Genomic DNA, 16,028 nt, shown 5'->3' on the forward strand with positions numbered 1-16,028 from the left:
ACACACACACACAAATAAATAAAAAATAAAATAAAATAAAATAATAAAAAAAGGAATACAGGGCTGGAGATATGGTTCTGTAGCATAGTGCCTGCCTGGCAAGTGCAACACCCTGAGTTCGATTACCAGTACCAAAACAAACAAACAAACAAAAAAGAACTAAAGAAAATAGTTTATCTAAGCTAGTTTATCTAAGCTATCATTCTTTTCTGGAATAGTCAAGGGGAATAAGGAAGCTTCAGTTACTGGCACATTTTGTCCTACTTGCCTCCCTATTTCTCATTTTAATTTTAATACTTCCTGGTAACCTAATTGCAACAGTCCCAAAAGAGGTTTTTTTAAAATTTTTGTACTGGGAAGTAAACTCAGGACCTTGCGCCTTGCCAGGCAGGCACCTGTGTCACTGAACTATATTCCCAACACCCGAGAGTTGTTTTTAGTAATATCAGGCAGGTATAATTTTCTTCATAGTTTTAGAAGATAACGTAACTACAGAAATATTTAGTTATGTTACAGTCCAAAGTCTTATTTAAATACATAGAAAGAAAAATACCATTAAGTAGAGAGTGCAAAGGTGTATTTCTGGATTCCTTTTAACTCTCTTGGGAGTACAGAAAAAGCCTGTGACGAAGCTTAGATGGCTATGTTAGTACCATGAAGAAGCTCAGGGCTGGAGACCTCTCTCTGGGGTCTGAGAGAATAGGAGAGCTACATAATAGTCAAATATGAAGGCTCTCTTAATCATTAATTAGGCTCTCTTACTCCTAGTTTGTTAGGTCCCTACTCACCTGCCCACTCACCAACTCTAAGCCAGTGGTGGCGAACCTGTGGCATGCATGAAAGCTCTTAAAGGTCTGCCATCACTACTCTAAGTGATCCCTTAACAACTTCCTTGCACACGTTCATCCACACAGAAGATACAGGTCGTGAAAATACATTTTATAACCTCAAGTAACCAGACAGATTCTTGAAATTCTGACTCAGTGCCTTAACACTCAGGATCTCAGCCTGGTATGCCAACAACTAATCACCTAACATACAAGTCATTCACACTGAAACCCTGCCAACCTCACAGAAGTGAAAAATGTTTCAAAAGGCTGACAGTATTATACAGACTGGACAGTATGAAGAGTCTACATCAGCCAGGTGTGGTGGCATGTGCCTGTAATCCCAGCACTCTGGGAGACTAACACAGGAGATCATTAAGTTCAAGCTCAGCCTGAGAAACTTAATGACAGCAATACTGTGTATTGCTAAAAAATAAAAAGGGCCAGGGATGTCGTTCATTGCAAAGACCCTGGGTTCAAGTACTGCCAAAAAGAGTTCACAGAATGCGTGTTACTCAAAGTTACTGAGGAACAGGCCTGGCCAGAGGAACACTCACATATAGGAACAAGTCTGTGTGGGAGTGAGAAATCCGGGGAAGGGGTTCTCAGCAAGGACTCTTGTGGTTTCTTTCATGTTCTGTTGAGATGTATAAAAGCACCTAGGTCCTCCCAGTCTCTGGTCCCTGCTGCAAGCCTCAGGCTTTCCTTGCAGCCCAAATCAGGGCAAAGGTAATACAAACTCTAAAACAAACTTTCAGGTGCAGTTCAGATATTACTCTTGTTCAAAGAAAACTGAGGACAGGGGGCCAGGGAGATGGCTAGTAGAATAAGCATTTCCCTGGCAAGCGTAAGGGCCTGAGTTCAATCCCCGGTTCCGGAAAAAAAAAAAAAAAAAAAGAAAACTGAGGACAACCAGTGGAAAAATAATACTGAAAACACATTATTTCTAACTTTTAACTGTGTGCAGGCTATATTGTAGATTAAGTTTTGCTTTATGAAGCAAAGGGCTCCATTCATATTTTTGTGATGCTAGGGCTATCTCTCAACTCTCCCCTATTTTGATCTTGTGAATCCACACCAAACTATCACTAACAGTCTCTTTTTCTCTAACACATATACAGTTTGTTAATAGTAAGAGTATTTATCTATAATCATATTATATTTTTATAGCACTTTATGGTTTATAAAGCACTTTGGCAAATACCATTTTACTTGGTCTTCACAATAGCCTACTGAAGAGTGCAAACCACAGAAATCCGCATTTTACAGGTAAGAGCAGAGAAGCTCAGTCAGGACGTATTCAACTATATCTATTTTATACTTCAGTTTAAAAAAAAATTAATGACCAAAACAGTATTAAAATCTTATTTTTCAGATCTGCCCCCATTTTTGTCTTCTGAGGCCCACCATAAGCTTTGTACTCATATATGGTCATTCACCTGGGCTTATCAACTGTCGCAATAGAAATCTACTCTTTGAGATACACAGCTCCCACTTCTAAACTAATCAACACTGATCTTCAGCACTTTCAAAAAATATGATCAAGTCACAGAAAAACACTAACCATTGAAATCTTTTTTTTTGTGGTACGGGGGATTGAACTCAGGACCCTGTGCTTGCCATGCAAGTGCTTATTCTACTGAGCTATCTCCCCAACCAATCCTTTCTTTTTAATGTACTTGGTACAGGGTCTCACTGTGCAGATCGGACTCATAGTGATCCTCTTGTTTTTAGCCTCCCCAGAGCTGGGATTATAGATGTGCGTCACCACACACGGTCTCAGTGGCTAGCTAAGCGTGCCTAGGTGTGGGGTCAGTACAGCATGTGGTGCCAGGGATCAAACCCTGGTCCCTATGCTTGCATAAGCAGGTGCTTAGTTCACTGAACTATCTCACTCACCCCATTAAAATCTTTTTTAAAAATCAGTTAATGTTTAGTTAGAAGGAAATTACTTGGCAATTCAAGTTTTATTTCATGCCATTATAATTTATAAAATTTACAACAGCAAGAGCTGATAACATTTTACAATCATTCTTTTGCCTAGTTAAAAATAAATTCTGCAATATTCATTCCTATTTTTCCTCAACTGAACACGATCAATATGTTAGAAATATGGATTCATGTAAGTGGCTGTGCATATGTATGCTAGCATTCCTCTAGATCATGACTCTTTCTAATCATCTCTCTTTACTGGAAAGAAAACCAATAATTACTGAAATAAACCTATGAAACTTTGGGAGAAGAAAGAAGTAGCAAGCTGGTGGACAGCTTCGAAGAATAAGAATCAAGTAATACAAAGGACAGTCAGTAGGAAGTATTTTCTCCTTAATATATGGAATCTAAAAAAGACGTGAAAGTAGTGACTACTAGACAAGTGGAAGAGATTAACAGAGGAGAAAGGAATGTAAGGGAGGGTAACCGGATGGAACATCTGTGATCAAAATATGTGCATGCAAGGAAATACTGCAGCGAAACCCCCCCCCCTTTTTTTTTCTTTTTATAGTACTGGGGATTAAACCTAGGGTCTTCATACTAATCCGTATCTCTAGGCCTTTTTTTTTTTTTTTTTTGAGACAGTTTCATTAAGTACTAAGTGACTCAGGCTGACTTGGACTTGAAATTATATGACCCTTCTGCCTCAGCCTTTTCATATGGGGATGCAACATCACACCTGCCTTAAAACCCAGTACTCTGTACAATTAATAGGCACTAAAACTTTATTAGGAGAGAGAGAGAGAGAGAGAGAGAGAGAGAGAGAGAGAGAAAAAAAAAAAAAAAGGAATCAGTGAAACACTAACAGTGTATCTTCCAAAATCACCCATTCTCTAATTCCCATGAACATAACTTTAAATGAGCAGACATTACTTTGCAGAGCCTAAAACTAAAAATGAAAACTCAACATCAAAGGAACCACAAAATTTTACCTCTAATGCCAAGGCAGTCTTGTCATAAGCACAGGGTACTCTTTTCTGGATTGCTTTTGCAAAGACAGGTCCATTCTGTGTAGAGGGCAAAGGGTTGATCGCTGCCCCAGGAGTACTGGAAACTGCAGGTAGAGGAGTTGTGGTCTGAGGTTGAGCATATGCATGAGCAGGTTCTGGGATGCCGTAACTGTTGGAATTCCTATTGCCATGCTTTCCATGTGGCGAGGATCTCACAAGCTTTTCAACATAAGGGACAGGAATCATTCCAACCCGGCCATCCTTGTTCCGGGCACTCCACCACTGTTCTTCAGGTTTCTCTATTATCACTAGGATCTCACCCTTCTTAAAGGGCAGGTCTTCAGCATCATTCCCAGGAAAATCATACAGAGTTCGTACATATTCCAGATTTTCTTCTGCTGTAGGCAAGTTGGGTGCTGAGACTGATCCCATGGGTGGACTCGGATACCTTAGGAGAGAAAGAAAATTATCCTATGGAAAAAGTCTTATTCTATTTACTCTACCAGTGTTTGTCAAACATAAATCAGTCCTTTGTAATGGATTATTTCTCTCTCCTTTCAGAGGATGACAAAGTTTTGTCACACTGCCTGTCATATGCACATGTACACACACACACAATTGTTTTACCCGACTTAAATGTGTTTTTAAAATCTGAGATGGGCTCAGTAGCTGTCTTCCTCTGGACCCTGTCACAATCACTGCACACTCTTCCTCCCAGGTCTAATCTACACTTCTCCAGGCACATAAAAATGACAGACAGACCTGTCTCTGATTCCTCAAAATACAAAAAACAAAAGAGGATTTATTTTGTTAAAAAACAAAAACAGAACAGTACATGTCGTCTTGTACAAGAATTATCTATTAAATGAATACCTGTGAAAGATTTCACCACAAAAATAGCAGATAAGATCTCTAAAGCACCAGCCCTGAGGCACCACTGCCTTCACCTTGCTTACAGACCAGTGTACATTTGCTGAGTGACTCATAGAATACATTCCCAGAGTCAGCTACAAGAGCCTTGGTATTAGAGCATGTGCAAGGTCCTAGGTCTGACCCTTAGTACTACACACACCTGTTCTCCAGAAACATCTCATGTGCAAAACCACTGTAAGTTGCTTTTCACCTAAGAAATATTCTGCAAAGTTTCAAATACATGAAGTTTTGGAAAAAACTATTTTACCATTAGCAGCCTTTGGCTGGGCATGGTGGTACACTCATCACCCCAGTACTTGGGAGGCTAAGGCAGGAGGATCACTGCAAGTTTGAGGCCACAAAGTGAGTTCAAGGCCAGCCTGAAGTGCAGAGTGAAACTGTCTCAAAAAGACAAAAACAAAACAAAACACCACAAAACAACAACAAAAACATTACCCATTCTTAATTTCTCTGAAGCACAGAATCTGTACCAGCTTAACAAACCATGGGCTTCATCCAGGGCCTGTACCTCTTTAGGTGATGGCTCTACCAACTGAACCATTACCAAAGCCCAATTTTAGAACTGCTCTGAGAATGTGCTGGAAAAGAAAGGGCAGGCCTGTTTATAATCACTGGGAGGTGGTTCCAATTTATCTTCATTTAGCTAATGTCCATGTTCCTTTTTCCTTAACCCAGCAAAGATCTATAAAAAAGTTAATATTACAAAGTGACCTCTTACCTATGTTGAAGCATTTTGATTTAAAAAAAAAAAAAAAGAAAGAAAGAAAACAAAACAAAACAAAAGAAAAAGACAGTTCTGGGCCGCTGGTCATAGATCAATGGTAGAGTATTGCCCAGCATCCTAGCATATAGCTCTGGGAAACAGTCCCAGGGCCCAAAAAAAAAAAAAAAAAATTGGTAGGGGAGTACCAGGAATTAAACCCAGGGCCTTGTACTTGCCAGGTAGGTGCTGCACTGCAAAGTTATATCCCCAGGTGTTGGAAAGGAATATTTTATAGCTCTGTCCTAAGGAAACTACAAACATCCTTCCCATTTTCACTCTGCTTTTCCTTGGTTCAATTTATGGTTTTCTTTTTAAAATTTATTTATTTCAGTTTTGTAGGGCTTAAACCTAAGGCCTTCAGACTGAGCTAAATCCTTGTTTTTATTTTTTGAGATGGGATCTCTCCAAGTTGCTGCTTAGGCTGAGCCTGAACTTGTGATCCTCCTGCCTGAGCCTCCCTTAAGTGCTGGGATTACAGGCATGTGCCACCAATACTGGTTGTTAAAGTTTTCTTAAAATAGAATAGTACATATAGCTGGGCCAGTTTTTCTGACTAGGATTACACTAAGCTGTTTCTCCATGTTTCTGATCCTCAGGATGACCATTTTCATGACAAAGTATCATCTGCGAGCCTATGCAAAAAAAGCACCTATGGATATTTACTTTTTCTAATTCTCTCCTATCTAATCATTAGTATTACTAAACCTTTTTGAGCATATTTTCTTTTTTCTTTCTTGGTGATAGGGACTGATATGGACTCAAGTATGCTAAGCACATTCTCTACCACTGAGCCATACTCCTAGACTGGGCATGTTTTCCCTACATTAGACTTTCTGTAAAGCTTAGACTCCCAGAACTGGAATTACCAGATTAAAGAACATGAACATTTTTATGGCTCTTCGTATACTACACTGCTTTCCAAACAGCAGCCTTCATAATTTAACAAAACTTTTATCTTTTTTTGTTTGATTTTCTGAGAAAGGATCTTCTACGTTGTTCAGGCTGGCCTTGCACTCATTATGTAGCCTAGTGATCAAATTCACAGTGATCTTCCTGCCTCAGCCTGCCAAATGCTGGGATTGAGGCATGCACCACAAAACCCAGCTCATCTTTTTTTTAATGCAAATAACTAGCTTTACAAAATCCTCAGAAGCCTAGTCCCCTCTCCCGGAGCTTTTGAGAGTGGGTGGGTAGGTACTAAAGATTGAGCATTAGGCCTTTGCATTGAGTTACACTCCCAGCCCTTTTTATTCTACTTTTGAGACAGGGTCCCACAAAGTTGTTAAATTTCCCATGCTACGCTCCATCTTTCTGGTTCAGCTTCCCAGAGTGCTGGGATTACAGGCATGTGCAGCCAAACCAGCCTGTCTTGTTTCTTATTAGCCAAGGCAAATTGCATAGTATCAGTTCATTTAAAAAATGAATAGCAGAAATACTAGGAGGAACAACAGTAATAAGATGCTAATAATAATTATGCCAAGAACCATTTACAGTCTATAAAGATATTAAGTTAATTCTTACAACAATTCTGGGAGGTAGATTCCATTATCCTCATTTTACAGAAGAGGATGCCAAAGCAGAAATTAGATGTGCACCCAGACAGTCTGGTTCTAGAGCTTTGTTCATTAACTGTAAGCTATGGAGCCTTGGAGATAAACTCTGGATCTTTGAGGTATAAATGAACTCGTGTCATAATGCATTGAAAATACATAAACTCTAGAAGAACAAATTAGTACTCTTCAAAGTATATCCCCGTTTCTATTTTTTTTTTTGGTGGAACCAGGGATTGAACTCACACCCTTGCACTTGCTAAGGAAGTGCTTATTCCACTGAGCCATCTCCCCGGCCCCCCTGTTACTATTTAAAGAGCCAGAGTCTTTGAATAATTCAGTGAGTACAATATAAAATTCTGACACTTTATGAAGGGCACAATCAGTTCTGTGTCAGAGCTCACTGTCGGGTATTTTATCATAGCTTTTATATAATTAAAAAGTTTTTCAGCTAGGGAGAGTGGCACACATCTGTAATCCCAGCACTCAGGAAGCTGAGGCAGGACAACACTGAGCTCAAAGCCAGCCTGGGCTACACAGTTCAAGGCCCGCCTGAACTACACAGCAAGATTCTATCTCAAAAAAACCAAAACAACGGCAGCAGCAACAAAACGGCCTCTGCACATTCACCTGTGACTCTCAGTGGCACCACTTACAGCAGTGGCAAACCTACGGCATGTGTGTAGCAGCTCTAAATGGTTTGCCATCACTGCTCTACAAAGTTAAAGTCATACCTCTTCCCCTACCTTCAGCATGCAGTATCCCAGAATGGCTGTTAGTTCCCACTAACATATTCCCAAACCCATCTGAATTCAATTCAGCTCTTCATGGTCCCCTACTATAAGAGGCTCTCCCTACCGTGTGTCCTCCTGAGAAATTTCTAACAGTAAAACTGATCCTCAGCATGACAAAAAAAAAAAGTGAAACTGATCATGATAATTCTTTTTAGAAATCTAGGAGGTGTCCCATTGTTAACCTCATTTATAAGGCCCAGAAGGCCATTTACAGATCAGCTCTACCCTTCCCACCTACTTTCCTGTCCAAAACCCACATTAGTGATAACCCTGTGCCTTTCCCACCAGGTCCTGCCACCACCTCTTCCACCTCATATACGAGTTCTCATCTTTTTTTTTTTTAGTTCTCGTTTTTCAAGATCAGTTGAAAGAGTACCTCCTCTTTCAAGCCTTCTCCAACTCTAAGCACAGTTTGACACCTTTCTTTCTAGCTACCATGGTCTTTTACTTTAATTTTTCCAATAGACTGAGCTTCCCAAAGACAAAAAACGTATTTTCTTCCCATTTTATGGTTTTGTGTGTAGTTTTGGGCTTTGGTAGGCTTCAATATACGAAACATTTCTCAATTCTATCCCTTATTTTAAGATGGTCTTGATTTGAATGTTCAAATATTTTGAGTAGGAAAGGCGTGATGAAAGCCCGTTTAATGAGAGTTCCCATCATGACTCTCCGATTAGACTACGCAGTCTTCAGGGGTCTCCTCCAGCCCCTTTTCAGGCATGGAAATGACCTTCTAAACACTAGACCTTACTCCTGTTGATCCCAGCACCTCTGGCAGGCTGAGGAGCAAGGATCACACGTTTTAGACTAGCTTGGGTAAGTTTTAGACTAGCTTGGGTAATGTAGTGAGACTTTTTTTTTTTTTTTACTATTTTCTTTTTTGGTACAGGGAATTGAACTCCAGGCTTCTCGCTTGCTAGGCAGGCACTGCGCCACTGAGCCACATCCCTGGTGCAGTGAGACTCTTAATTAAAAAATTAAAAATTTTAAAAGAATTGCAAGGGGCCGGGGAGATGGCTCAGTGGAATAAGCGCTTCCCTAGCAAGCACAAGGGTCTGAGTTCAATCCCCGGTTCCGAGAAAAAAAAAAAAAAAAAAAAAAAAAAAAGAATTGCAGCTGTAGTTCACTGGTAAAGGCCTCAGGTTCAACCCCTAATATGGTAAAAACAAACTCAGTAATCAGTAAGCTCCTAGGCACATCTCAAAGACTAGCCAACTCCAAAAACCAAGTTCATGTGATACTCATATCTGTTGTAACATGATTTTTCTCAAAAGGTCAATTCACTTAGTTTTTAAATGATGCTTTTTGTCACAATTTTTTTCCCCTCTTCTTAGCTTGCATTTATCTACACAAGCTAGAACTTGAAAACTGTAAGGCAAAGTAAGCTATACAAAACACATTTTCAAGTTTTAAAACCAGGGAATATGTATTTCCTATGTAAATAGTCCACAGGACTACAGAAACCTTTTGAAACATTCTGTTTTAAGGCTGAACATAGGCCCTATTAAGTAAAAAAAACACTAAAGTTCACTTGCTACTAACTGCAATTTAACTGTGCCTGAAAAAAGAGTCTCGTTATTGTTGCCCATGCTAGCCTTGAAATCCTGGTCCAAATGATCATCCTGCCTAAGCCTCCCAGCAGCTTGGACTATATACAGGAGAATGTCACCATACCCAGCCCTAAATAAAATCACAAACATGTATATATACTCAAAGAAAGTGAAAATCATCACAGGATTCCTATTTGTCAATTGATTTGCAACATTACTTCTACATGTACAAGGAGAATTTTTCAGGTTCACTCAAAAATCATGAAAGTCATCTGAAAAAGTACCTTTTTGGAATTAAATTTTAAATCTACCACAGCAGCACTGCAGATAAATATATTTGGGGTTCAGCTCAGTGGTAGAATGAATGCCTACTATGCACAAAGATAAACCTCATAAATACACTAAATCAACATTGTTTCTTCCTTTTCCCAACATGTTCCCTAGCCATAAGCTTCAATTTTTATCTCCAAAACAGACACTGCCAAGTCACAACTACGCTGGGGATATAGCTCAGCAGTATGGCACCTGCCTGGCAAATGCACAGTCCTGAGTTTGATTCCTTATGTCACACACACATACACACACACACACACACACACACACACACACACACACACAGAGAAAATGCTATCTCTAAATAACAGCTTCACTGTCAGGGGCCATAATTTTGCTCCTGGACCCAGTAACAGCCTCAGGGCATCCCACCTCTTCAAACCATTTCCTGCCCAGGAGCCCAAGTATTTTAAACAAAATCCAACTTCCTAACCTTGACCTCTTGGGATTTTTCCTCATAGAAGCCCCTTATTCTCCTCACAGTCCAAGCTCTCTCAAGGTTTGCTTCTTAGGTCTTAGCTTCATGCTCTCCTAGACCACACTACTCTCAACCTAAGCTTATTCTCTTCACAGTATGCGACCATCTTTACTTAATTGTTTCTTAATATAATTTCCATGATGAAGAAAGTACGTGTGTCAGGAGCTGGGGAGATAGCTCAGTAGAATAAGCATTGGCCTGGCAAGTGCAAGGGCCTGAGTTCAATCCCCGGTTCCGCTATTAAAAAAAAAAAAAAAAGAAAGAAAGAAAGTACGTGTGTCACATATCTTTTCCGGAACCTACATTGGGAGATAATCTTATAAATATGTGAATGAAAATTAAAAATTACCCAGGGGCTAGGGGAAGATGCTGCAATTACAATTTCAAGCAAAGGAACATAAAACCCTGGCTTTAAAACTCCAGTTAATAATCCCTGAAAAGTTGAACCACTGAATTTATCTTGTCTGGGATATGAGCATGAGCTGGGTGGGTAGCACAAGCCTATAATACCAGCACTGGAGGCCAAAGCAGAACTCCACTTGGAGATCAGCTTGGAATGAATAGGGAAATTCTATCTCTTTAAAAAAAAAAAAAAATTAAACTTTTTTTTTTCATTTTTCATTTTTCCCAGAGAATCACAACGCCGGTTCAATTGGATCCTGACTAGATTTATCTTGTTATACTGATTTGTCATTGGGTTGCTGTTGTTGTTCTGGAGATTAAACCCAGGGATCACTGAGCTACAGCTCCAGTCCTTTTGTTTTTAAATTTCAAAGTTAGGCTCTTGCTAAATTGCCCAGGGTAAATTCTAATTTGTAATCCTCCTGTCTCAACCTCTGGAGCAGCTGGGATAACAGGCATATGCCAGCACACTCGGCTATACTGAATCTTTTCTGGGTTTTGTTTTGTTTGTTTGGCATTTTTGTTTGTTTGGTTTTTGACACAGGGTCTTGCTGCAGCCTATGTTGACCTAGAACTCACAAATTATTCTCCATCAGCCCTCCTGGATGCTTGAATTACTGTGGTGTACCACTGTACACATAATATACTGCATTATTTTATAATATATACTGAATTTTTTTAAATGCTAAAGCTCAATTATCACTAGGTTTATCTTTTCTTTTTAATCTTTTTGAGACACGGTGTCCCTATGCTGTTCACACTGGCCTAGAGCTCACTTTGTAGCCCAGGCTGGCCTGGAACTTGCAACAATCCTCCAGTATGCTGGGATTACAGATGTGCACTACCATGCCCAGCACGGTTTTTCTTTCTTTTTTTTTTTTTTGCCTGGCACTGACCTTTGGGCAAAGAGGTATGATCAAAATATATGATGAATATTGAAATTTCAACAAATTATAGTAAAGGACACACTGTTATTAATCCCCCTCCAAATAATCCCCCTCCTACTTCCAATACATTTATCCCATTGTTCTTGTTGTTCTCTGAAGTACTTTTCTGCGTATTTGGTTGTGCTATCTGGGCTATCCTGGTACCTAAATTGATACACAACATTTATCTTTTTTTTTGTGGAACTGGGAATTGAACTCAGGCCCATGCACTTGACAGTTATTCTACTGAGCTATCTCCCTGGCCCCCACATTTATCATTCCGTCATTTTGACTTTGATGAAGAACAAGGAGTCCCATAGGGCCAGATCCAGTGAGGAAGGTGGATGAGGCTGTGCCCATGTTTTTATGAGCCTGTCTCACCATTGGATGGCACACGGAAGCATTCACCATCCTTGTAAAAATATAAAAACAGACTTCCACAACTGCTTCCACACAGCAGGATATGTATGTTGGAAGCAAAAGGGAGTAGTTTCAGGGGGATTAAAGGCAATGTGTCCTTTACTGTAATATTTCAAAATAATGTAAACCTTCACGGTATATTTTGATCACCCTTTGTACATGCAGAGGTTTTTTTAAAAAATTTAATCTGAGACACAGACTTCTTAAAATTGCCCAGGCTGGCACTGTTGATCCTCCTGCCTCAGCTTCTTGAGTAGCTAGCATTACAAGTAGAGATGTGCACCATTACTACACAATTGTTAGCTTTCTTTATGTCAAACCTGACCTATAAACCTTCAGGCTTGGAAATGACATATCAACAGATGCAGCATAAGAAGTAATGCAATATATTACGGGCATGGTGGTTCACCACAGTAAGCCCGGCATCCAGGAGGCTGGAGGGTAACTGTGAGTTCCAGGTCAACATGGGCTGCAGCCAGGCCCTGTCTCAAAAACCAAGCAAACAAATGAATAAAAAAAACAAGCCAAACAAACAAAACAAAACAAAACCCAGAAAAGATTCAGTATAGCCAAGTGTGCTGGCATATGCCTGTTATCCCAGCTGTTCCAGAGGCTGAGAAAGGAGGATTACAAATTAGAATTTACCCTGGGCAATTTAGCAAGAGCCTGACTTTGAAATTTAAAAACAAAAGGACTGGAGCTGTAGCTCAGTGATCCCTGGGTTTAATCTCCAGAACAACAACAGCAACCCAATGACAAATCAGTATAACAAAGTGAATCTAGTCAGGATCCAATTGAACCAGCATTGTGATTCTCTGGGGAAAATGAAAAATGGAAAAAAAAAAAAAAAGAAAAGAAAATAGCAATAGGCCTAGAGCAAAGGACATGGACCTAAGAACAAATAATTAAACTTAGTGTGAGGGGTAGGGTCTGAAACACTCCCCCCTTGAGACTGGGTCTTTGTATGTGGCTCAGACTGGTCTTCAACTACGTAGTCTAAGTGGTCTTCAATTCTCAATGATCCTCCTGTCTCAGCCTTCCAAGTGCTGGGATTACAGAGTGTACGACCATGCCCAGGGACTACCAACAAGAAATAGAATTCATAGGTGGAGACAACAGCCCAAGAGAGGTTCAAATAAGTGAGGATGTCTACCCAAAGTGGGCAGCCTTGTAGAGGTACACTGAAGGAAAGAGAGGAGACAAAAACAGAAAGTTACATTTGGTATTTTAGAAGACACATGTAGGGATAATCTGGATTTGTAGATAGTAGGAAACTGTAGATAGGATTCCCCTTCACTTCCTCTAGCACAGGGATTAATCCATTAATTCACTTCCTGAAGTGGCATTAACATATCTGTCACTTCAATGTAGGCACATGTCCTGCACATAACACAGCTTAATAAAATCCTAAAATTTATTACACAAATTAGGGTAATTTAATTAAACATATTACCAATCTCATTACAGTGGCTTCTAATTTTCTCCAACCTGGAATTACACTGTGCTCAAAGTTGACCACACCTACAGTAGCTGTTAAGACCTGCAAGTTTCACCAATCAGATTCTTGGTGTTCTGGTACTTTATTATTTGATTTATAATCACGGTCTTTCCCCCTTTTAAACTCCATTTAGCTCACAACTGTTAATTTAATCTTAGTCACTGTACTGCTCTAGCTTTATTTCTCTTCTATCTCTACTTCAAAGAAACAATTCCTACACTTCCAGTAGGTGTCCTTAATTATGGCAGCTTTATTCATTTACTTATTTTTTTGTGGGGCTGGGAATAGAACCAAGGGCCTTATGCATGCTAGCTAGGCATTCTATCACTGAATCACAAGGCTTCCTCAGTTCTAATGTTTAAAATTCAGAATAAAATCTCACTAGATAATCTATTAAATCAAAAGCAGCTTAGCTTGAAAAGTCTACATCAATGTTTATTAGCTAGATATTTTATGAAAGAAATCGGGCAGTACAATTCCTTCTATTTAAGAAATTCTAGGCCTGTGATGTAGCTCAATGGTAGAACAACTGCCTAGCATTTGACAGGCCTTTCAGAAATAAGTAATTTTGGTTCCGCACCACCTCTAAAAGAGGAATTTTAAAAAACCCCAGGCTATCTTTCAGCTCATATTTAGTATAATTTAAATAATAGACTTGGGAGAAAATACCAAGGCGACACAAATAAAATAATGCATTTTACCTGGGAAAGAACACTACATTGGTGTCACTTTGCATACTTAATTTTATTTTTTGCATTAATCTTAAAATATATAATAAGCCATAAGACTTACACAAAAATAAATGTGAAAACGAACTAGTATATAATTATGGTTAAATGCCATTGTGCCTCGGTAATTAACCAAATTTATCTCTACCACATTAATGGCCCACGGAGTGGGGGGGATACACTTTTTTCTTAAACTATCCAAATTGAAGCCAATATATATCTGTGTGTGTGTGTGTGTGTGTGTGTGTGGGCTGTATAGCTAAATAAAGACATGAGAGGTATCTGAGTGCTTCAAACTTGGCATCAGAATATCAATACTGTAAATAGTTCTGATACTTTAGCTAAAGGTTTTTATTTCTAAACGCTACATCATTTTCATCTGGCAACTGTTCCAAATAGATCTTAACCAGCAGTTGAAATATCTGCAGAAGAATCAAGAACCTCGAACGGTGTGCAAACTTGTGTGTACGTGAATTTTCGGGAACAGTGGGAGGAGACATGCCACGGCTATCTTCAAAGCCTCGAGCAAGTCTAATAACCCAAAAATCGGTTATTAAAAAAAAAAACCACAGAAAAAAACCCAACAACCAATCTCTGCATTAGTTTTGCCGCCCGCTAAAACTGACAAAGAGAAAAAAGCGTCCATTTGAACTATGCAACCACGGTCAAACAGGATCCTCGCATCCAGAGACCCAGAGCCTGACCTAAACCATTCCTTCGAAATGCCTTCTGTTTTAGATCGAGGGAAATAGTTCGTCCCACACTCTCAACCCCGGTCTTGCACCGACCCCGGCCATTCCCGACCCTCCTCTGGGGTCACGCAGTTTTGCGCGCGTTACCTGGGCGCTGGCTCGATTAGGGTGGTGGTGTCCAGGTAGTGAATCTTGTAGAACTCTAGCAAGGCCGGCAAATGATCAAATTCCTGGTCTCCGATCTTAAAACGGCGGTTGGGCAGGGAGTTGATGATGTAGTGGGAGACTCGTGAATTCTCTGACACCGACAGCACGTAGTCCCCCGGGCAGGTGGAGGAATCGCGGACCAGGAACATACCATGGCGCTGGCCTTGGAGCCGGGTCTGCGCCTCCTGGCGAGACACCGGCCCCATGTACCAGGCGGAGCGGTCCGAGGAGTCGAACCTGGCGGAGGACATGGTAACGGGTCCGGGCGGTGGCTGCTTTCGCCCGTTCTGGAAGCCTTGGCGGGGTGCTTTGGGGCTGCGATAGGGCCTCTAGGCACACCTCGAGGCGCGCTTAGCGGGATGGACCAACACCTCCCACTGGGCTCCCGGCCTGCAGCATCCTCCGCCGCCGCGCGCCTGCTCAAGGGCTGCCTCTCGGGACAGCCGGCCCAGGAAATGCGGGGCAGAGCCCAAGGGTCTCAGCGGGAGAAGCGAGCTGCAGCAGAGGCCGCCCCGGGGATCTCAGGCTGCCTGGCGTATTGGTGTAGCTCCAGTGACTTCCGGGCTGAAAAATGATGGCTCCTCAGCCCAACGGATCTGCACCGATCCCTCTGTCACACGAAGCTCCAGCCTCCAAGGAGCGTCGTGCCTCCGGGGCGATTTTGCTCAGCCGGTTCCCAATAGCCACAGCAACAAAATGGCGGACGCGGGACAAGCTGCTGGCCACCTCCCCCTCCGCTCAGCGCTTTCGGTCTGCGCACGCGCGAGGCCTCAACTCCCAGCGGCCGCCGGGGTCCTCCCCGTGACGTTAGTTCACGCAGCCAATCAGGAGCGAGATCGTTACGATCTGGGCGTGCGCTGCTCCCCCCCTGCTCCCGCGTTCCGGGAGGAGGCGAGGGAGGCTGTGGTGTTGGGCACTCCCTTCCTGGCCACAGTGCGCCACCGGGGGCGCTGCTGCGGTCAGGTCTTAGCATTGGCAGGAAGGC

The 16,028-nt window shown here is 41.3% G+C and overlaps 1 protein-coding gene across 2 annotated transcripts in view; it reads right to left on the reverse strand.

The window, feature by feature from the left end:
- The window catches only part of Crkl (CRK like proto-oncogene, adaptor protein), a 33,147-nt gene extending 17,352 nt beyond the window's left edge, over positions 1–15,795 (reverse strand). For both annotated transcript variants that reach the window (XM_023711588.1, XM_004628012.2), the window contains exons 1-2: positions 14,984–15,795; positions 3,752–4,217 (exon numbers count right to left, since the gene is read on the reverse strand). In XM_023711588.1, the coding sequence (XP_023567356.1) occupies positions 3,752–4,217; positions 14,984–15,294 (777 nt within the window). In that variant the 5' untranslated portion in view covers positions 15,295–15,795. The remainder of the gene's footprint in view (positions 1–3,751; positions 4,218–14,983) is intronic.
- Between the last annotated feature and the right edge of the window lie 233 nt (positions 15,796–16,028).

Source organism: Octodon degus, unplaced genomic scaffold (genome assembly GCF_000260255.1).
Source record: "Octodon degus isolate 3935 unplaced genomic scaffold, OctDeg1.0 scaffold00021, whole genome shotgun sequence".
Lineage (NCBI taxonomy): Eukaryota > Metazoa > Chordata > Mammalia > Rodentia > Octodontidae > Octodon > Octodon degus.